Here is a 21,987-nt window from a genome sequence, read left to right as displayed (position 1 = left end):
GAATGTGCTTGAAATGCTGCATTTCACAAAAGGCGGAATAACTCAGCTTCTAATTTGAAAAGTGTCTTTTTGCTCAAAACAGCCTATCTTCTCCGGCTCATAACTAAAGAACGGAAAATGGGATCAATAAACCTTTTTTTGCAGATGATAGAAGAGAGTCTCATCGTTCTTTGTGCGTGTTCGGTGTTTACATAGTAATATCACACAATATTCTGTGGGCCTCGAGAAATCACTGAAAACGCTCTGAAACTCTGGCACTGGGAGCATCCGTTCTCCAAAAGTGGCTGGCACTCAATGAGTTAAAGATCAATTACCGACTTTCAATTATTGATGCCCATCCCTAGTTGGAACACCTGCAAATGCATCTGCAATGACATCACCTTATGGAAAACTGTATATTTAAGCAATATAGTATGAGAGCCAGTGTGTTGTGAAGAATATATCCCCCTGATCAGCTGTTATCCCACGAGGCCGCAGGCCGAGTGGGATAACTGCTGAGCAGGGGGATATATTCCACAACACACGCAGCTCGAGTGCTATATTGCTTTTATAAAACGGTTTCCAAGTATGATAATATAATAATAATAATAATACTATAAGTCCGACTCCGACTGGCATGTCATTCTGATAGTCAGTTGAAACACTACTGTAAGGCGGGACCGCAAGAACATGCGGGTGATTTGATTGGATCGTTCTGGAGACTGAAGTTGACATTGGCCAATCCTGGCGCTTGCTGAGTAGCTGAGAGCTTTCTGAAAACCCCGACAGGCAGCTCGAGCGCAGCGTTGCATTCTCAGCGCTTGCTGAGAAGCTGAATGCTTTCTGCAAAGCCCGACACCAACTAACGTTACGGGGTTAAATGCGGGGTTAACAGCCTTTCTTTTGCAAAGAAGACATTAGCCCGCATCTATTCTTGTACAAAACATCATTTTCTGCGAAGTATTAGTAAAGTTATAAGCGAAGATCGATTCACAAGGATCTGACAGCTGTCTCCGCCATTTTTTTTTCTACGTTGTCATTTGAGGTAAGCCTTATTATTACTCTCTTAGTAAGAGAGTTGCCATGGCAACCAATAACCCATGGCCATGGGTTATTGAACTCGGTTACTGGAATTATACAATGGCTGTGAACCACAACTTTCTCTCTGTCTCCCCCTCCCTCCCTCCCTCTCTGTCTCTCTCTCTCTCCAGTTTAACCCGGGGCTGGTGGTGGTTTCGGCAGGGTTCGATGCGGCGCGAGGGGACCCGCTGGGTGGGTACAACGTGACACCCGAGGGATACGCCCACCTCACCCACATGTTGATGTCACTGGCAGGAGGACGGGTGCTGCTGATCCTAGAGGTAACACACACACACACACACACACATGTTGGGCCTATATGTAATACTGTATGATCTGCTGATCCTAGAGGTAACACACACAGACACACACACACATGTTGGGCCTATATGTAATACTGTATGATCGAATATGCTAGCTACATTCAAGTTCAAAGAACTTTATGAATCCCACTTGGGGCAATTGGATTGGAGCAGCTTGTATACAAAAACACAATCATCAAACAGGTACGCCAAGGAGATAGAATGCAGAGTACACCATAAAAAAGACAATGCAAAATAAAAAGTATGAAGTAAATCGTGCACAAAACGTTCCCACCCATACACCACCCATACAATCTATAGAGCATTTAAAGCAGGCATCACCAAATGCAGACCGCGGTCTGAGTCCGGACCCAGACGCTGTCCTATGCGGACCCAGACCTATAACTGATAAATCCTTGAGAATTATTAAAGTGTTTCAATTTTAGCTGGCGCAGCGTTTCTAGACTTTACGGTACTAGTTCACCAGCCTCACAGACAAATTGCATGCATTGACTGTGCATTGATAATTGCATGTGATGCTACTCAGCCAATCAGGGTCGCCACTGGCAACCCATGTGATGCTACTCAGCCAATCAGCCGCTCAGCTGCTGCTGAGAAGGACCAGTAATGGCGACTCCCGTTTTCCAAAAGAACAATGAGGTAAACGCAGCCATAAGTGCAGTTCTTGCAGAAATACACTCAATTATAGTGACATGACAGAGTAACATCACAGCATTAGGTAATTAGGGCAATTACGATGCTCTTTAGGCTATATACATGGGGGCAGAATTCAAAATACTGTAAAAAATTCAGTGTTTGAAATAGGGGTGGGCGATATGACAAAAATATATCCAGATTTTTTCAGGCAGGATCACGATCCATGATCTTATCACGATTCTTTTTCATATTGGTTTTTAAGATTATTTTGCAAGTTACTGAACAGTACAGTACATCCAAACTAATTTCAGGGTTCGTACAGTCATGAAAAACCTGGAAAAGTCTAATTTAAAATACAATTCCCAGGCCCTTGAAAATGTAGGCTATAGAAAGTTTGGGAAAAGTAATGGAAATTTGTTTCATAAATATTTTCATGTCATTTCATTTTTTACGCTGAGTTTACAATAATTCATGTTTGGGGTTCGCAAACCTTTTCATCTTGGGACCCAAAAGATAAATGTTGTGTCTCCCTGGGACCCAAACTCACAAAGAAACATACTGTAATGAGTTGCCATGATGACCAGCCACCCCCCACGGGTCCGCGACCCAAATCGGCTCCCGACCCATAGTTAGGCGTTAGGCGGCATTAACGAGCCACGCGCAAATGATGCAAACATCAAAGCACTGCTGCTCGTCAAGGTAACGTTACTGCAACGCTCATCCGCTCCATTCAACCACTCCTCCTAACCCTAACCCCTAACAGTCTAACGATGCAGATGCTGAAGTTTGGTGTTGTTTGAAGAAAAAATGTGGGAGGAGTAGGGTTTAATTAGTTTTACAGTTTTTGCAGTTTTGCGGTCTTTAGGCTTCATAATTGGCCATAGGTTGCAGTGTCAGTTGCAGTTTGAACATTTAGACGGTCGCTGTAGCGCCATCATCAGGACTTTTGGCACCAAATTCGCGTCGACTAAGTTTGGCATGGGACTGGACCTTTGTGCAAAGTTTGGTTTATTTTCATGTGTAACCGAAGTGAATCAGTGCCGATTCCTCGTGAGTCCAGAGTGGTAGCGAGTAGGTTGGTTAAACTCACTCCCCCAGTATAAAGGCACATTAATCAGCTCCGCCAAGGGAGCTAGCTCTCTTGGTGAAGTGGTTAGCGTGTCCGTCCAGTAAGCAGTTTGAATCCACCCCTGGGCGAGCCCTTAACACGGGTTGCTGCAATTACCACCAACACGACGCCGTTACACATGCATGGGAGAATAATAATAATACAGGCAAATACAATAAGTGGCCCCGCCACTTCACTGGCCCGGCCACTAATAACAACAATTAAACATGAACACTATGCACCAGAGCAGTTTATCAGCGGAAAAGATGTTTTCGTCATTCTTCTGAGACGGATGGATTATTTTGGACTGCATGTGGCGATGCTAATTGGCTCCCGCCCACTGAAATAACTGTGAGATAACGTAGCACAATGAATGGTAGTCAATGGTACTGGCTCGTTAACATGAGCAAAAACATAAACAAATGTTTCCATACTGCTCACCTGGGGTAATCCAAGTGTACTCAATCCCTGAGATGCCAAGTTCACTTGATACAATACATCATGTTTTTAGCTGACATCTGCACTGTAGTGACCTCACCTCTTCCACCTCTTCTTCTTTAGCACATGGTGTAAATGACGTTTCTCTCTCTCTGTGTCTCTGTGTCTGTATCTCTCTTCAGGGAGGTTATAACTTGTCATCTATCTCTGACTCCATGGCAATGTGTACCAGCGTGTTGCTAGGCGACACTCCTCCCTCCTTGGCGACGCCCCTCCCCTCTCCTCACCACAGCGCCGTGGCGACCATCAATGAGGTCATACGACACCACGCCCCCTACTGGAGCTCACTCAGGATACGCAGTCAGTACAGCAATACACAGTGGTTTTAACTTGACAACAAACGTTCTAACTTGCCCCTAGCTTACTTCCTGTTGCAGTGTTTGCTAATACAATAACTGACAGGAAATAACCAAACTGCTTCCTAGCAACACAATTCTGTGAAAACCGTCTATATTAGAGAGCCAAAGTCACGCCCCTTTACGAACCAAGGCATTTCATTTGCCATTTTATTATGCCTCCGCCGGCGATAGGTTGTCCGTCCGTCCGTCCGTCCGATGTTCGTTAACGCGATATCTGAGGAACGCCTTGACGGAATTTCATCAAATGTGCCTCAAACATCGACTTAGACTCAAGGATGATCTGATTAGATTTTGGTGGTCAAAGGTCAAGGTCACTGTGACCTCTCGAACGCCATTTTCAAGCTTGTTAACTCGATATCTCCGGAATGCCTTGACGGTGTTTCATCAAATTTGGCTCAAACATCAACTTGGACTCAAGGATGATCTGAGTAGATTTAGATTAGATTAGGTCACTGTGACCTCACGATGCCATTCCCAAGTTTGTTAAAGCGATATCTCAAGAACGGCTTGATGGAATCTTTTCCAATTTGGCTCAAACGTCGACTTGGGGGCAAGGATGAACGGATTACATTTTGGTGATCAAAGGTCAAAGGTCAAGGTCACTGTGACCTCACACACCCAATTTCCAAGCTCTGTAACGCAACATCTCAGGAGCGCCTTGATGGAATTTCTTCCAATTTGCCTCAAATGGCGATTTGGACTCAAGAATGAACTAATGGCGGAGGCATAAATCCGCGGTGCGGTCGTTCTAGTTTTGAATGAAATACCATGGTTCGTACGCTTAACCTGGAAATGGGCATTATAGATATAGAAATATTGATCAATATTCCCTGTTTTAAATTTCTGATGCAGTCTGATTGTCTGTCTCTCTCTCTCTCTCTCCCAGTCCCAGAGTCTCTCCGGGTGTCCCTGCACTCTGCAAAGTATCATGGGAAACGTAGTTCTAGAGGGCAAGGCAGGAAGGTTCCATCGCTGCCCCCTTCAGGACAGGTCTGTCTCCTCCTTGTTGTTTTGCTCCTTTCAAAAATATAATTTAGCCCTGTTTCGTGGGCCTTACTTAGGGTCCGAAATTAACTTGCTCAAGAAACCTGGTACCTCTTCACAAGTGCATCACATTGCATTGAAGGACTTCTCAGTGCAATTTTCACACTTTGCAAAGTATTCCTGTGGGCTGGATTGGACCCTTTGGCGGGTCGGTTCTGGCCCTCGTGCCGTATGTTTGACACCCCTGTTACACCCTGCTTCTTCTCTCCTAGGAGGACAGCAGCCTGGAACAGCTGGCTCAGGGATTGGCCACCCTAGACATCAGTCAAACGTCCTCATGCAATCCCACACCTACCTCCACTCCGGTGGGCGGGGCCAGGCAGAAGGTCCGCCCCAGCCCTCAGAGAGGCTCAGGTGAAGTGAAGGCGCAGTCTGCTAGAGTGACACCTGAGAAGGACCAATCAGCAGCTAGCACTACGCCGCAGCCGGAATCGGTTGCCATTGGAGACCAGGCTTTCGCCGTGGCAACCTCAGACTCAGTTGCCGTTGGAGACCAGGCTATCGCCGTGGCAACCTCAGACTCAGTTGCTGTTGGAGACCAGGCTATCGCCGTGGCAACCTCAGGCTCACTTGCTGTTGGAGACCAGCTGGTGGGCATGGCGGAGGTGGGGCCAGAGGCAGAGGGAGCGTGTGGTTGGTCCAAACCTCAGGCTGCTCTGGAGCTGCTCTGTGGAGAGCTGGGAGGGGTAAAATACATATGATCACTTCATTTGAACAAGTCAACTATTTTTATGAGCATTTTACTAAATGTCTATGGAAAAAATAATGGCAGATGAAATCCCTTTGTTTCGTATGCCTAAACCAGAAGGCTCTCTATTATATTCAGTGGTGTATAAAGTACTCGAAAGCCATACTTGAGTAAAAGTACAGATATCTTCCCAGAAAAAGACTTTGGTAAAAGTCAAAGTCACTCATTAGAATATTACTTGAGTAAAAGCCTTAAAGTAGCTGATATTTTCTGTACTTAAGTATCAAAAGTAATTTTCTGATATTAAATGTACTTAAGCATTGAAAGTAAAAGTACATGTAAATGCTGTTAAAAAGGCAAGCAAAAGACATGCCTGTGCTAGAGGGGAAGTCTATTTCTTCTTCTTGAGTTTTATAGCCGTTGGCAAACAATGTTATGTTGGCGTGTGGATCGTGAGTAACGTAACTTGCAAACAAGGAGCACTGATTCGCCAAACCTGATTCCTTGCAGGCTACGCAATTTCTTCTGATTTTACTTTGTAACTAAGATGCTTGGGGGAAATGTAGTGGAGTAAAAGTATCAATTGTATTTGGGAAATGTAGTGGAGTAAAAGTGAAAGTTGAAAGAAATATAAATACTCAAGTAAAGTACAGACACTCAGAAAGAATACTGAGTACTGGGAAAGAGTACTGTGCTTAAGTATTAATACTTTGTTACATTACACCACTGATTATATTATAATAATTTGGGACACCCCGATCATGTTTTTCTTTGGACATAGACCAATCATCTATGAATCGTATCTGCCGATAGTATACTGATCATGTGTTTTGTTATAGCAGCTGATACAGTTGGTCTGTGTGGACACTCCCACAAGTCTGTGTGGACACTCCCACAAGTCTGTGTGGACACTCCCACAAGTCTGTGTGGACACTCCCACAAGTCTGTGTGGAAACTCCCACAAAACGTTACTACGGCTGACGGTGGGGGAAAAAGCCCCATACAATGGGCTGACTACACTACAGGATTGGGGATTCAACAGCAGGTACATAGATGTCTGTTCAGATGTGTGTTTACTGCGATGGTTGAATCCCCGATCCTGTCTGCCTGGGCTGGGCTAGCAGCTAAATGCTAACTACGCTGAATGGGGAGAACGGGAGGATTTCCCCCATGCTGACCCATTGACCACGCCTCTATGACGAGACACCACCTGAATGTATAGCAGTGTTACAGGTGTAACAGTTTCCATTTCACATACATTACATTTCATCCATCAAACTGAGTCCTGGTTAAAAATTATCCACGTTTTATGGTAAATGGTAAATGGATTACATTTATATAGCGCTTTTATTCAAAGCGCTTTACAATGTGCCTACATTCACCCATTCACACACCGAAGGCAGCCAGCTGCCACACAGGGTGCTGGCACAGCCATCAGGAGCAATTTGGGGTTCAGTGTCTTGCCCAAGGACACTTCGACATGCGGACTGGAGGAGCCGGAGATCGAACCACCGACCTTCTGATTGGTGGACGACACGCTCTACCTCCTGAGCCACAGCCGCCCCACAATATATTATATTGTTCTACCTCAGTATTTACTTGATCATTATGTTTGTTTGTTTGTTTTTGATCTTTATTTATACAGGGTGAGTCTCACTGAGAGCAATGCTCTCTTCTTCAGGAGCGCCCTGTTCACATTCACACCCACATTCACACCTGGAAGCTGACCAGTACAACCACAGTCTGATCTGCTGGCCACTGATCAGCTCCACTGGAGCAGTTGGGTTAAGGGCCTTGCTCAAGGGCACCTCAGTGGTGGTAATGAGGGAGGGGCAAGCGCTTCTTCTTCACTTCTTCCTGTCGGTCCCGGGGATCGTACCCACGACCTTCCGGTCACAAGCTTGCTTCTCTAACCTTTAGGCCACCACTGCCCCAAATCAAAACCATGTGTGTGAGATAACCAGAACACAAGACTCTGACTCAGCAGGCTAACCACACCATCCTCATCTTGAAACACTTTAAAGGTCTCCTATAATGTTATTTTAACTGTATAAAACATGTCTGATGGGTCTTTAAAGTTATAATCCATAAGATTTCAGTTTTGTTCTCTTGGGTCATACTGTTTGTTCGGCCATAGTAACCACCGTAATGCTAGCAGAGACCATAAAAAGCAGCTTGTTATCCTACTTCACATGGGAGTTGTCAGGAACCTACAGAGTGAGTCTATTGTGTTAGCTCCGCCCACCCTGTGAACCTAGAGTAACCTACAGAGTGAGTCTATTGTGTTAGCTCCGCCCACACTGTGAACCTACAGTAACCTACAGAGTGAGTCTATTGTGTTAGCTCCGCCCACCCTGTGAACCTACAGTAACCTACAGAGTGAGTCTATTGTGTTAGCTCCGCCCACCCTGTGAACCTACAGTAACCTACAGAGAGTCTATTGTGTTAGCTCCGCCCACCCTGTGAACCTACAGTAACCTACAGAGTGAGTCTATTGTGTTAGCTCCGCCCACCCTGTGTCACCACAGTAACCTACAGAGTGAGTCTATTGTGTTAGCTCCGCCCACTCTGTGTCACCACAGACACAAAGTTCATAAAAATGCTGCAATACTGAAAATGCAACGTCATTGCCCATCTTTAAAAACACATCTCTTCAGGCTACACCTGGACCCTTCTTCAACTAAACGTTTCCTCTTCTTAAAAAAATAAATGAAAATCCTACTCAATCCTTAAAAATACTTTAAACCATTGCTGCTTATTCCTCTTATAAACTCTTAGCTGACGAAGACTGTTGAACAGTTGATTTCACTACTGTTGACAAATGTATTATTGTAAGTGGCTTTGGATAAAAGCATTTGCTAAATGATGTCATGTAATGAAACACAGCAGATATCTCATGTTGAGGTGAAACCGTGTTTTGCCAACATTAGCTGAACATACTTTTGCCCGTATGCAATCGGCCAATATAAAGCATTATCTGAATTCTCCAATCTCATATTTATGCTGAATATCGTCCGATTGCTGGACGATTGATCGGGGCATCCCTAATTATAATCATAATTTGCTGATTCCTTCAATCAAGTATAGTATCAAGACTTTCCCACTGCACTGGAACAGAACTGATTTCAAAACTGTCTGTCTGCTTGCCTGTCAGGACACCATGTATGTGGTGGACCCTCTGTCTTGGTGTCCACACCTGGACGTTGTTGAGCCCCTCCCATCTGCAGGTATCGACATCTCCCTGCCCTGTCAGGACTGTGGCTCCACCCCTGAGAACTGGACCTGTCTCACCTGCTACCAGGTAACCTGTCTTACTTAGGCATGCACGGTATATATTCATCCGATACATTATTGGCCGATATGGGCCATTTTATCTTAAATTCATAGCTCACAGTACAATGACAAAATTTAATTAAATACACATACAAAATGTACAAAAGATCTGATCAAAAGTCAGCATTTAAAAGTGATATCACAAAAATGAAAAAGAAATGTTCTTGGCGACTAGCATGGCCATTTGCCTTGCTGACTTGCTCAGCCTCCGACACACCTCTCATGAGGAACGTGAATATTATGTTAGCAGTTCCCCTCTGTGCTTCCACGGCTTGTTTGTGTTTGGCATGGTTAACATAGCATGTTTGCTTGCCAACGTCATTTCCCCCACCATGTTCTACATTAAAGTGGGCCCGACATAGCTGGTAAAACGCGTTGTATTTGCTGAAGTGCAGGGACATAGCTGGTAAAACGCATGGTATTTGCTGAAGTGCAGGTACGTGCATAGATAGAACCCAGGTGGTGCCCAAGCACCTGCCCTTTTGCCCTCTTTAGGATAAGTGTCCTTTTTGCTAGACACGTCCGTAGCCCTAACCCTAACACCTTACTGTGTTTCAGAGGCTCTAGCGGACCCAGTTTTAAGGCTAGAGTGAAGATACTGATGTCCTCCGAAACTAGAATGCTTACTCCAAAACACTTTTTTTCAGCTTTTAACCAATATATATGACTTTGGGGGTGATGTGTGAAGAATTCTGGTCAGAATTTCCACATTTGACACCAAACTGTTGCCATTTTACCATTTGTATCATTTTTCAGCAGCATACCTGGCATAAGCGCCCTCTAAGGGTCAAAGACTGCTTTTTTTTTTTTTCTCAAATGAATGGGAGATTAGGGGCACACTGACGTCACAGTGCCCCCAAAGACTATGGGATTTCAAGATAATTACTCCCCTACCCCCCCTGTACCCTTTCGGCTCCTCAGAACTCCAAGCCTATTCCTATTGAAGTTTGCTCTTAAAATACTGAACCAAACGTCGTCAAAGTTGGCACATGTCTTAATTATAGTTAGTTTCCCGCTGAATGTGTCATTACTTTATTGATATCTTACCTGGATAAGCTCGAATGATGATGTTTATATTATCAGTCCGAGTTGCAAGCACTGTCTCCAGCCCAGGCAGGCGAGAGTCGTACTGTTACATGGACGAGCCCCAAGCTCCGCGGGCGCGCGCAGCAGGCCAGCAGCAGCTGGGCTCTGTGCTCTGAGAGCAGCAGAGAGAGCAGTCTGATATTTCCGCAAACAAATATGGTCGCAGTTTAGCGCACATGTAAAATATAACGCTATACTACGACGTGACAACGTGACAAAGCTTCTCTAAACACATCGGCTACTATCATATTTCCCTGCATCCCTCCTACTGAGATTATATTGGTAATGATTTTGGACAGACTGAATGCGCGGAGGAGGAGGAGAGATCTGCAGCTCTGCCCTGAGTAGCCCTGAGAGACACTCGCCTCGCTCCGACTACTGTGCCCGTCTGTGAAAAGCGTCCTGTCCAGTCGCACCTTCGCAAACAGATGCGGGATTCCCTCAATCCTGTACCCAATCTCAGACTGTATTCTCTAAATCGCACACCAGCTATTTCTGTCTGTTTGTTTGTTGCTCCGTGAGGTTACGAGCGCCCCATGCATGCAGCAGGCTGTTTCGCCAGCCTGGGTCTGGCAGGAGGGACGAGGCGCAGCCTGCCCTGCACTGCGCTGAGAGGAAAACCTTTGCACAACTTTTAACAAGAATCACGAAAAGCCCCCAAACTAAAATTAAAAACGGATTTCATTGCGCGGTTTATCTCTAGTTAGACGAGGGGATTACGTGGAGAAATCTCGCATTGTGTTACCCCAGAGCGAGAGGTTTGTCCTCACTGTGTGCTGTGTGCTGCGAGCAGCGAGGCTCTTAACGTAAGTTTAGACAAGCCACGCACACACACATGGGACAAAATGGGACAAAAATAATTAAATTTCTAGTTCGCCACTGAATGGCCAAATTGATATAACTATCAACCATTTCAGGATTTTCTGTTTCCATACAGGCCACCAGCGTTGGCTAGTTGTTGATAATTATAAAGATATTGCCCCTCTCAAATAAATTATTTTTGAGGCAGTAGGCAAACTGTAATGGCGTCGATTTCCGAAAAAAAATCTTGACTTAACACAGCCAAAGAGTCTAGTATAGACAAGAGTATATGTCATTTCTTGGTTTTTTCCATAGGTATTTTCAAATCACTGTTCTAATACATATCTAGGGGGTAAGTCCTCCTTTTAACTAATGATTAACTAATATATTCACGAACTGACATTTATTAATCATTAACGAACGATTAACTACTCTACTCATGGAACTGACCGACTAATCAGTAACTAATGATTAACTACTATTCACAAGCTGATACTTAGTAATCATTAAGTATTGATTAACTACGGTACTCTATTCAGGAACTTAGATACTAATCATTAACTAATGACTACCTACTCATTAACTATGATTAACTAGTGATTGACTAATGACAAATTATTCCTTAGCTACTCATAAATTAACTATTAGTTAATGATTAGTTTACTAGTAACTACTACAGTATTTGTGTACGTTATTGTAAAGTGTTACCAAATCATATAATAGAAACATGTGATCAACAAGAGCATAGAGAAGACATACTTAGAAAGGTAAAGGGGAAAAGCCTATCTGTACAAGGGACAGGCATGTACAGTGTAACATGAGGGGATACACAATACAACACTTTTATAAAAAACACATCAAGTCAAACTCCTCATTGAGTCTGTGTTGAGCGTGTGTATCCAGCGCGGAGTGCTCTGTCAAAGGCAATCATGTTCCTAATATCCAAGAAGCTCCTTTTTTCTATTTTGTATTCTACTTGGCCTGCTGTGCTTTCTTGTCCCACTTTTTTGTATTCTCCTTTTATTTTTATATCTAAATGTGCTCAAGAATTATATCGATTATCTATATATATTATTTATATAGATCAAAAACGTTCAATTAAAATGCATCATTTGAATGACTTTTTTCTCTCTTTCATGTATCTGTGAAGGTCCTCGGACCTGTTTTAACAATCACAAGTGGGCCTTAAGTTACAAAAGGATGAGAACCCCTGGTTTACTGTATGCATTGATACTGTATGCATCAAACTCATCCGTTCATCTCTAGCTGGCGCTATGCTAATCTTCACATGCTACCCCTTGGTGTGTGTGTGTGTGTGTGTGTGTGTGTGTAGGTGTTGTGCGGGCGCTATGCTAATAGCCACATGCTAACGCATGGCATGGAGGCGGGACATCCCATTGTGCTGAGCCTTGCGGACCTATCTGTGTGGTGCTACCTGTGTGAAGCCTACATACACAACAAGGTAACTGTGTGCGTGTGTGTGTCTTGCTGACCTCTCTTTGTGGTGCTACCTGTGTGAAGCCACTATGTACACAACTCTCCACCTTCCTTTGACAGGGGTGGCCAAACTATGGCCCGCGGGCCAACTGCGGCCCGCTGCCCGTTTTTAAGCGACCCGCCATGAATTTAGCAATTTCTATTTTTATTTTATTAATTTTTTTGTTGCTAAAAACGTAGAACACTGAGGAAGGCCTGCATGTGTGCTGAAACTGTTTGTGCTGTGCTGCTGCCCTACCCAGACTACAGGTATTAAACCTTCCAAAATACTTTTTTGTGTGCTGGCGTTTCCTGCAGTGACTTGATATTGTTTGTGCCCTGCACCAAAGTTATATATTTTTTTTTGGAGTGTGCTCACTGTTCACTTTTTCACATTAAATAAATGATATGAAAATTTAATGAAAGAATTCTGAGAGAGAAAAAGTCCGAATTCTGGGTTGGGGGGGTTCAAAATTCTCAGTTTAATGCCAGAATTCTGAGAATAAAGTCAAAATTCTCTGATAAAATTCAGAATGCATACCATTATGCATGATGTCATTGATGATGTCAGTGATGATACAGTATTACTGATGTACCGAAATTTGAATTTCTGAGGTCCCTAGATTCTTATGACATCCATGTGGGGTCACAAGCCAAAAATGTTTGGGAACCCCTGAAGTAATCGGTCGACCCCTCATAAGGAATAATGAAATGTATTGATGCTGTTGTTTCTCTCTCCCTCCCCCCTCTCTCTCCCTCCTCTGCATGTGTCCAGGTTTTGTTTGAGGCCAAAAACGCAGCTCACTGTGCCAAGTTTGGAGAGGAGATCCCTCCATGGAGCTGAGGGAGAGGAGAGGTCATGACCTTTACAACAACGCCTCAGAGGAGAGGTCATGACCTTTACAACCACGCCTCTTCTCATTCGAACAACAGACTCATGTTCACCTCTTGAAGCTGGTGTACGTTTTGTTCAGTTTTATGTTCACGTTAGTGTAACGGTGCGTTCACACCAAAGCCTTTGCTCTATGGGTGGGAATCACAAGTTTGATTGCGATACGATATTGAGTCACGCAGGAATGAGTCTGGAAAACATGGCTGTTAACACTTCCAGCTCGTAGGTGGAAAAGGCAATGGGATTTTTTGCATGGTGATTTCGGTTAAATGCAATGAAATAAGGTCTGTGGTTAAAGTCGAGCTGAACCCAAGAATGACTTTTCTTTTCTTTTAGTTCAAATACCTGGGTATGCAGTGCACCTATTTAATAATGTATGCAAAACAAATCACAACAATCTAATTTCTTTAGTTTTTCACACTTTTTCACATCAAAAGTTCGTTTTTCAAGATTTCATTGATAACAGTAATTTACAGTTTGCTGACATCACCCAGTAGGGGTGTCAAAAATAATCGATTATAAGATGCATCGCGATGCGGACCTGCACGATTCTGCATCGATTCACAAATGTCAAAAATCGATTATTATTATTATTATTATTATTATTATTTTTTATTTTTATTTTTTATATATATAATCAAATAAAATATAATGGAAGTACATGCAGTTGTTTATTTTAATTATGGATCATAATACAATGCAATTCTAAATGCACTTTTATTTCAAAAGTAGCCACACAGTGAGAAAAAAGAAAGTGAGAAAAAAAATCATGTATTCGGGAAAAAAAGTGATGCATCGATTTAAGATGCATCGAGATGCATCGATAATCGTTATCGAATCGAATCGTAGCCCTCTGAATCGTAATCGAATCGTGAGGCCAGTGAAGATTCACAGCCCTATCACCCAGTACTATCAAATTTCTACCCCATTTCAACCAATCATATCACGACATGCAGCTGTCAATCAAATCTTCATTTCTGGATAATTTTCTCTTCCAAATGAAGTCGAAAATGGCGCCTAGTGCCTCTCATCTGGCAGAATTCATACTCCATAAACTAATTACTAACTTGGCCAATTGTTGGCCAAAAGAAACATGAACAAAAAACAAAAACTATAATCTCTAAGAATGCAAAGAAATGTAACTGGCTCGTTAAAACGCGCATTCCAGGGATATCGTATCGTTAGAGCAACGATAATGGCGCGCGCATCCGAGAGCTTGGTTGTCAGGGGTTGCACCTCGGAGATTCCAGGCCGACGTGCTGCACTCTCCGCTCGGCAACACGAAGGCAGCTGGCTGCCTGCGGGTCGCTGACATCCACTCCTCCCGTCAAAAGGCTCTTCCCGAGGGGAGCGCCACAACACGACTGAAACCCACTCGATTTGGAGGCGGAACATGCCAAGATTGGCCAAAGCCCAATCCAGTCCCCAGAATTGTCAAATAAAATCATCGACATGATACTATGACCCGCCTCAACCTGTCATCTTAGACAAACTATGTTTTCAGTCTGAAACGGACTCATTATGCACGTGACGAACAGGTTCAGTTCGACTTTAACAAACGTTTATGAAACAACAAAGTTTGTGTTTGGCAAGATAATCTTCACAAACGAGGACCACTTTTATGACTTTTGAAGCATTTTCTGAAAATTGCGTTGAAAAAACACATTTACGCTTCAAAATTCATAACAGGTCGAAACCTACGGCTGACGCAGGAAAGCGTCGTTGATGAGCCTGTTGTTGTAGCAGGCAGCTACGTTGTTAAACATTTTGCTAAATAAACGTCATTAGAGATTTTCCTTTTCTCTTTTTGTGCTGCAGACTTCTACTTCTTCTTCAAAGAATTTAAAATACTCCTGTAGATTACTGTCAAAATTGCCACAACTGGCAATTGTCAGACCATACATTTTACATTCATCTTATTAAATCGCCGATATCTCGCGAACAGAAGGTCGTAGAGTGTCGCGTCTGGTCCTCTTGGACTCGTCCAATTCCGCATCCGGGTGGTGAGATTAGCAGATTTAGCAAGTAGTAATTTAGCAAACTAGGCCAGGCTGAGCCAGCTAACCCAGCGTCTATGACGAGACGTGGCCTCAACCTATACAACAATCCCATTTCCTTTTACACTTACGAACCAGCAGCCCAGGGACTTCTGGGTAAGCCTACAAAAATATGTCATCCCTGCTGTACTCTATTAGATCGATTCATTGGACAAAGATGCGATATTTACCGATATCACAAAATCTGCCACAATACAATTTCGATACGATTCGTTCAGGGGGCTGCGATCAATATTAGAGGATATGCGTTGATTTATATCCGAGAGTGGGGCCAATATCCTCTCGCTCTTTTTCTTCCGTGCTTGCCACGTTACTTGCATTGATTGTAAGTGTGAAAGAGGTGTGCTTGGGCGGAATTGGTGATGCAGACGTGGTGTGGAATTTCAAAATAAAATAATATATCAATGTTTCAACTCAAGCAAATGGGCAATGAGGGCGAAATCGCATCATTCACTCTGCGAAGATTTGTGTCACTCGCCCCCTACTCATGTGTTTGCATCGACTTTGTATGTAATGTCTTTGTTTGTAATCTTTGGGGCGAATTTGTGAAAATTGCCCCGGTGTGAACGCTCACTAAGGCCTATAGGCTACTCTGTGGTCCTATTGCTGCATTGGTTTATGGTCGGAGGTGGGAAGTGGCAAGTGGGAAATGCGTCATCATCTAACAACATTAACGTTGTGGTATGCTGATTAGTCTGAAAACATACTATTGTTGAAAATTAAAGAAAAGTGCCAAAAACTTGTTCTAAATTCTTCTTATTTTTTTCATCATATACGATATTCATCATGACGAGCTGGGCGCAACTAGCGGTTGAGAAATCATACACCGAGTTTGCGTCTAGGAACTCCGAGTTGATGCAGCATTTTATTTTATTTTTCCGAGTAGGAAGTAGCAATTTGCGACCTCTGAGCTATAATCGAATGCAGCATATGAGACATGAACACCACAAGTGTCTGTCACCACTGTGACTGATGGTTGGTGCACGTTTGCACTGGTGCACATTTGCACATTTGTTCAATTTGAAGTGTCTGTCACTACTATAGAAAGCCAAAGTCGCAACCCCTTCCATGTTCAGCATACGAACCAAGGGATTTCATCCGCCATTCCTTTTCCATATAAATTTTGTAAAATCCATATAAAAATAGTTCAAACCAAGTGATTCAGCTATACTACTGTAATGCACTTCTCATCGGGATTCCTAGCAAGAGCCTCCAGAAGCTCCAATACATCCAGAACAGCGCTGCTCGGATCCTGATGAGAGTGCGAAAATATGATATCACTCCCATCCTTCAGTCACTACACTGGATCCCTGTCTCCTCCAGGATCAAATACAAAATATCTCTGCTAGCACATCAGTGCATCTACGGACATGCCCCTCCCTACCTCAACGAACTTCTGACACCACAATCCTCTGATCGCATCCTGCGATCTAGTAACACAAACCGTCTCCACCCCCCAAAGACTAAGCTCCGCACCATGGGGGATCGGGCCTTCTGCTCGGCTGCACCTCGTAATACCCTTACCGACCAGCTGAGGGCTCCACAGACTGTTGCTACCTTTAAAAAGGGGCTAAAAACCTTCCTCTTCAACAGAGCCTTCTCTTAACTTTTTGTTGTTGTTTTTTATTATTATCTTATAGACATTGTCTACAGTCTTTTAATCAGGCCTTTGCCTATACCCAGGCCGTCCTGTGTGACATTTTATAGTGTTCTCTGCCTTGTTGCATTTTATATGGTTCTGGTTTTTTTTACTTTGTACTTTGAGAAAAGTGCATGACAAATAAAATGTATTATTATTATTATAGTCGGGAATTATGTAGCCTAATAAATCCATGACAAACAAATTCTCATTTTTAAATCAAGGTGCTTTTTCTGCAATGTTGGCTATAGTTGAAAATCAACATGTGTGTGCGCGTGCAAGGTTTTGGAGAGAGGGACATTCATGCCGTGCTAATGTATCCATGCCAGGAGTTGCCCTGCACTGTGCGGAGAATACTGCGTGCGCTCAGGCGCAGTGGGGGTTTTTTAGCGCGAAGACCTGCTAGGTGGTCTTAAAATTGCGCGCACCCAAGAACATTTTTCCTAACATTTTGCATGGAAACGCCTGGTTTGGCATGGGTGACGCCCAAACCTGTGTTTACGCTCGGAACCTGGCCAGAGTGCAAAATGACACTTGCGGGAGGCAGACGATAGCATTTGAGGCACGCAAAGGCCAGTATTTAGCACGGACACGCCTGGGCCACGCCAACACCTGTTTCTGCCCTTAGATCCCAGCGCAAAACTGGAGGGTGGAAGCAGACAATATAGCAGATGCAGGGAAGATGGCATAAGGTGCACAAACTGCTGCACAAACGATATCGCCTGTAAGACGATAGGGCCCATAGTCTCTTAAAACAGACGGTTAAATGCTTCCGCCTAAGCATCTGTAATTCGAGCACGGACAACTTGGTCAAAACGGGAAGAGGGAAGCTCAGGGAAAATAGTGATGATAGGGGATGTCCCGGATGTCCCACCTCAACGCAGTTGATTGGAGAAATACGAGTGCATGGCCCAATTCCAATCCGCCCCCTAAACACTCAAGCCCTGAACCCTCAGTCCCTCTAATGGCTGCCATCTGAAAGTGGTTGAGTCATCAAGTGTGGAAGGGATCCACATTGGATAAATAAGAGGATTGGGACAGCAGAGCCCTTTGCACTTGACAAGATGATGTTGACTCTGGCAGGTTTGGGGTTCGCTATATATTGTTTATTGTCAAGACGCTTTGAGGAATAGACTCCCTGATGAGTCTGTTCTCATCCAGGCTCTGGCTCCGAGTGGACAACAGCTCATTTAAAAATAAATGTAGCCTACTGCAAAATCTGCAATCTGCAACATGTGTAATTATAATTAAAATAAGCATAATAATGACATGTCACCCAACATACACAATGTCAATACTGTACAATACAGATTCGGTAAAACTATTTCTCATTCATCAAAAAAGTTGTGGATTGCAATTGTAGACCTAATAGAAATGATCGATGATTATTCTAGGATTGTGTAAAATAACTACTTGCATTCCTCTGATATAATATTTTTGTCTAATCTGAAATCCCTATTAATGTAATGTTTCATTGTCAATTAAGGCATTCCAGCGCACTCGCAAACACCGCGTTCGTTTCGCGTGTGTTGTTTTATTTTTTTGACAGATATTTGCAGCCTTCCCCGTTTTATACATCACAACGCTATGCATTGTGGGCAATTCCCTTTCCGTAAGTGGCCATAGCTGCTCCCTCCCCTGTTTAGGCCGTAAGGGGGCAGAAAGGGCTCACTCCGAGCCCTCATTCACTTTGCGATTTCACTGTGGGACATCCCTAAGCCCTCACTCCCTTCACGTGAACGCGCCTCTAAGGGCTTGAGGCAGTAAGGGGGCGGATTGGAATTGGGCCTATGTCCCGCCTAAAGGCAGGGCAGGGGGTCCCAGTGAAATGTTCTATGGTCTTTCCTGATTCTAAATATAGCTGTAGGCCTATCGCTTGGTTTGACCAAGTAAAACTATTTTTATGAGCAGAAATGTCTACGGAAAAATAAATGGCAGATGAAACCACTTGGTTTGTAGGCCTAAACTGGAAGATGGCTTGACCTTAGCACTCTATGACTCTCACATACGCACACACACACACCAATTATGTTCAAAAGTAATTTAAGTGTTGAATAAAATGCTTTCAATATTTTAAGCTTTTGTCAAAATCCTTATTGCATAATGTTACGTTTCACCGCATGGTATGTTACAACGAACAATTAACTCCATGCATGGATGTAGGAATTGAGAGGTACAGGTACTGAATGCTGCTATAGTGCCCCCTATAGGCGATAAGACAAATTACTTTTTCCTCTCAGCTCAGAGTAGCCTACATCCCTACACACCTGTACAAAGTTTGGTTAGGATCGGATGATGCGTTCCGGAGTTAGGGCGATTTTTGTGAAATAGGCCCCACCCACAGAACTTTGGAAGTGGATTATATCGCAACAGTGCGGTCTTTTAAAGGAGAACTTACCTCCAAAACACTTTTTTTCAGCTTTTAACCAATATATATGACTTTGGGGGTGATGTGTGAAGAATTCTGGTCAGAATTTCCACATTTGACACCAAACTGTTGCCATTTTACCATTTGTATCATTTTTCAGCAGCATATCTGGCATAAGCGCCCTCTAAGGGTCAAAGACTGCTTTTTTTTTTTGCCCTCAAATGAATGGGATATTTGGTACAACCTGACGTCACGGTGGGTTTAGCGCGTGCATCTGGTGCATCTCCAAAGCCTATACAACTAGGCAAGATGGAAAAACCTTACTTAGTATCAGGCTCCAGAGGGCTCTAACTGAAGTAAAAAAAAATCTGTTTGCTCTTAAAATACTGAACCAAACGTCGTCAAAGTTGGCACATGTCTTAATTATAGTTAGTTTCCCGCTGAATGTGTCATTACTTTATTGATATCTTACCTGGATAAGCTCGAATGATGATGTTTATATTATCAGTCCGAGTTGCAAGCACTGTTTCCAGCCCAGGCAGGCGAGAGTCGTACTGTTACATGGACGAGCCCCAAGCTCCGCGGGCGCGCGCAGCAGGCCAGCAGCAGCTGGGCTCTCTGTGCTCAGAGCAGCAGAGAGAGCAGTCTGATATTTCCGCAAACAAATATGGTCGCAGTTTAGCGCACATGTAAAATATAACGCTATACTACGACGTGACAACGTGACAAAGCTTCTCTAAACACATCGGCTACTATCACCAATGATTTTGGACAGACTGAATGCGCGGAGGAGGAGAGATCTGCAGCTCTGCCCTGAGTAGCCCTGAGAGACACTCGCCTCGCTCCGACTACTGTGCCCGTCTGTGAAAAGCGTCCTGTCCAGTCGCACCTTCGCAAACAGATGCGGGATTCCCTCAATCCTGTACCCAATCTCAGACTGTATTCTCTAAATCGCACACCAGCTATTTCTGTCTACGTGGAGAAATCTCGCATTGTGTTACCCCAGAGCGAGAGGTTTGTCCTCACTGTGTGCTGTGTGCTGCGAGCAGCGAGGCTCTTAACGTAAGTTTAGACAAGCCACATGCAAGCCACGCACACACACATGGGACAAAATGGCACAAAAATAATTAAATTTCTAGTTCGCCACTGAATGGCCAAATTGATATAACTATCAACCATTTCAGGATTTTCTGTTTCCATACAGGCCACCAGCGTTGGCTAGTTGATGATATTTATAAAGATATCGCCCCTCTCAAATAAATTATTTTTGAGGCAGTATGCAAACTGTAATGGCGTCGATTTCCGAAAAAAAATCTTGACTTATCGTGCATTCCTTTATAACTGGGGACTGGTAATCTTACGACTTCAAAGGTCATGAGCTGGGCGGTGACGTCATCAGAGCTGGTATGTCCCATTCCAAACTCGTAGGAGTCTCAGCAGCCCCAACCTCAAAAATCCAAGATGGCTGCGCCGCGCAACAACAGTAGTAGTATAATCGTAGTAATGTTGTTTAGCACTTCTGTTTTGTTTGTGTCTCATTACATCAGCTGTACACACAGCACTGCCTAACATCTATCTGTGTGGACATGAGGCTGCAGTGTTTGTATGCGCAAATTGCCGCGAAATGCCATGTTGTCAATTTTATTGCTAACAATGGCTAACAATGGCTAGCGACTGGATCTGACCAATGAACAGTGAACTTCCCAGCTCAAGTTTTCTGCAAATGGAACGCTAACAAAACGGATGTGATGTCATTTAGCCTCCACATCCCAGTTATTTTGCGATTTTTTCAATAGGTATTTTCAAATCACTGTTCTAATACATATCTAGGGGGTAAGTCCTCCTTTAAAAAAAAACGCAAAATCTGTGTTGTGCAGGACAGTCCACACATGATCTATGTTTTGGTTTGGTGAAGTTTGGACAAAATTTGAAGGAGGAATCGCAAAAAACCTGTTTTGGACACAATTCAAAATGGCGGAAAATCTCGTCAGACAGAAATGAGCGTGGCCCATTTCTACCCTATATCATTAGATGCGGAAGGACCCAAGGAATCCAGAATTTTGATTGTGGACCCTACAGTTCAAAAGTTATGGACCAAAACGTAAAGTGGGCTGTTATAGCACCACCATCAGGTCAATTGGTGTAGGTTTTTTCGTGGATAGTAAAAGACCCATCTCATCTGTGAACCTTCCTACCAAGTTTGATCACTCTGGGTCATATGGTTTCTGAGATACAGGAAATTTAATGCAATATTTTTCGAAACCCCATTCAAGTCAGAATGGGCTTTCTGTGAGAAAGACAGTAGCCGTTTACTAGCTTCATTTCCTCAGCCTAAGCTATGCTTTCAAAGTAGCTTCCCCAACACTGGTTATTAAATGTCATCACCTTGTTTCTTCTGATTTATATTTCAATTCAAATAGGCGACATGTCACTCTTGTGTTACAATGAGCTGAATTAAAGTTAACTGTAATTACCAAGGGTGATATAAAAGCATTGACCCTGTTTTATATCACCCTTGATCAATTCTCATGAGTCGCACTCCGCTGCTCCTGTCTGTCACTGACGTCATCAGACAGCTCTGGGCTCGTCTGCGCCACCTCACAATTACGTCACATCCAAC

At 43.6% G+C, this 21,987-nt stretch overlaps 1 protein-coding gene across 1 annotated transcript in view; it reads left to right on the top strand.

Moving 5' to 3' along the window:
- Positions 1-13,268, top strand: part of hdac6 (histone deacetylase 6) — a gene marked incomplete at its 5' end in the record, with an annotated part of 90,724 nt that extends 77,456 nt beyond the window's left edge. Inside the window, 7 exons of the mRNA XM_083641306.1 lie at positions 1,191-1,340; positions 3,747-3,924; positions 4,870-4,973; positions 5,240-5,713; positions 8,870-9,016; positions 12,269-12,397; positions 13,187-13,268. Of these exons, the coding sequence (XP_083497432.1) occupies positions 1,191-1,340; positions 3,747-3,924; positions 4,870-4,973; positions 5,240-5,713; positions 8,870-9,016; positions 12,269-12,397; positions 13,187-13,255 (1,251 nt within the window). The 3' untranslated portion in view covers positions 13,256-13,268. The remainder of the gene's footprint in view (positions 1-1,190; positions 1,341-3,746; positions 3,925-4,869; positions 4,974-5,239; positions 5,714-8,869; positions 9,017-12,268; positions 12,398-13,186) is intronic.
- Between the last annotated feature and the right edge of the window lie 8,719 nt (positions 13,269-21,987).

Source organism: Poromitra crassiceps (genome assembly GCF_964638095.1).
Source record: "Poromitra crassiceps genome assembly, chromosome: 8".
Taxonomy (NCBI): Eukaryota; Metazoa; Chordata; class Actinopteri; order Beryciformes; family Melamphaidae; genus Poromitra; species Poromitra crassiceps.
Note: the sequence above shows the minus strand (reverse complement) of the source record. Positions and strands in the feature narration are given on the sequence as shown.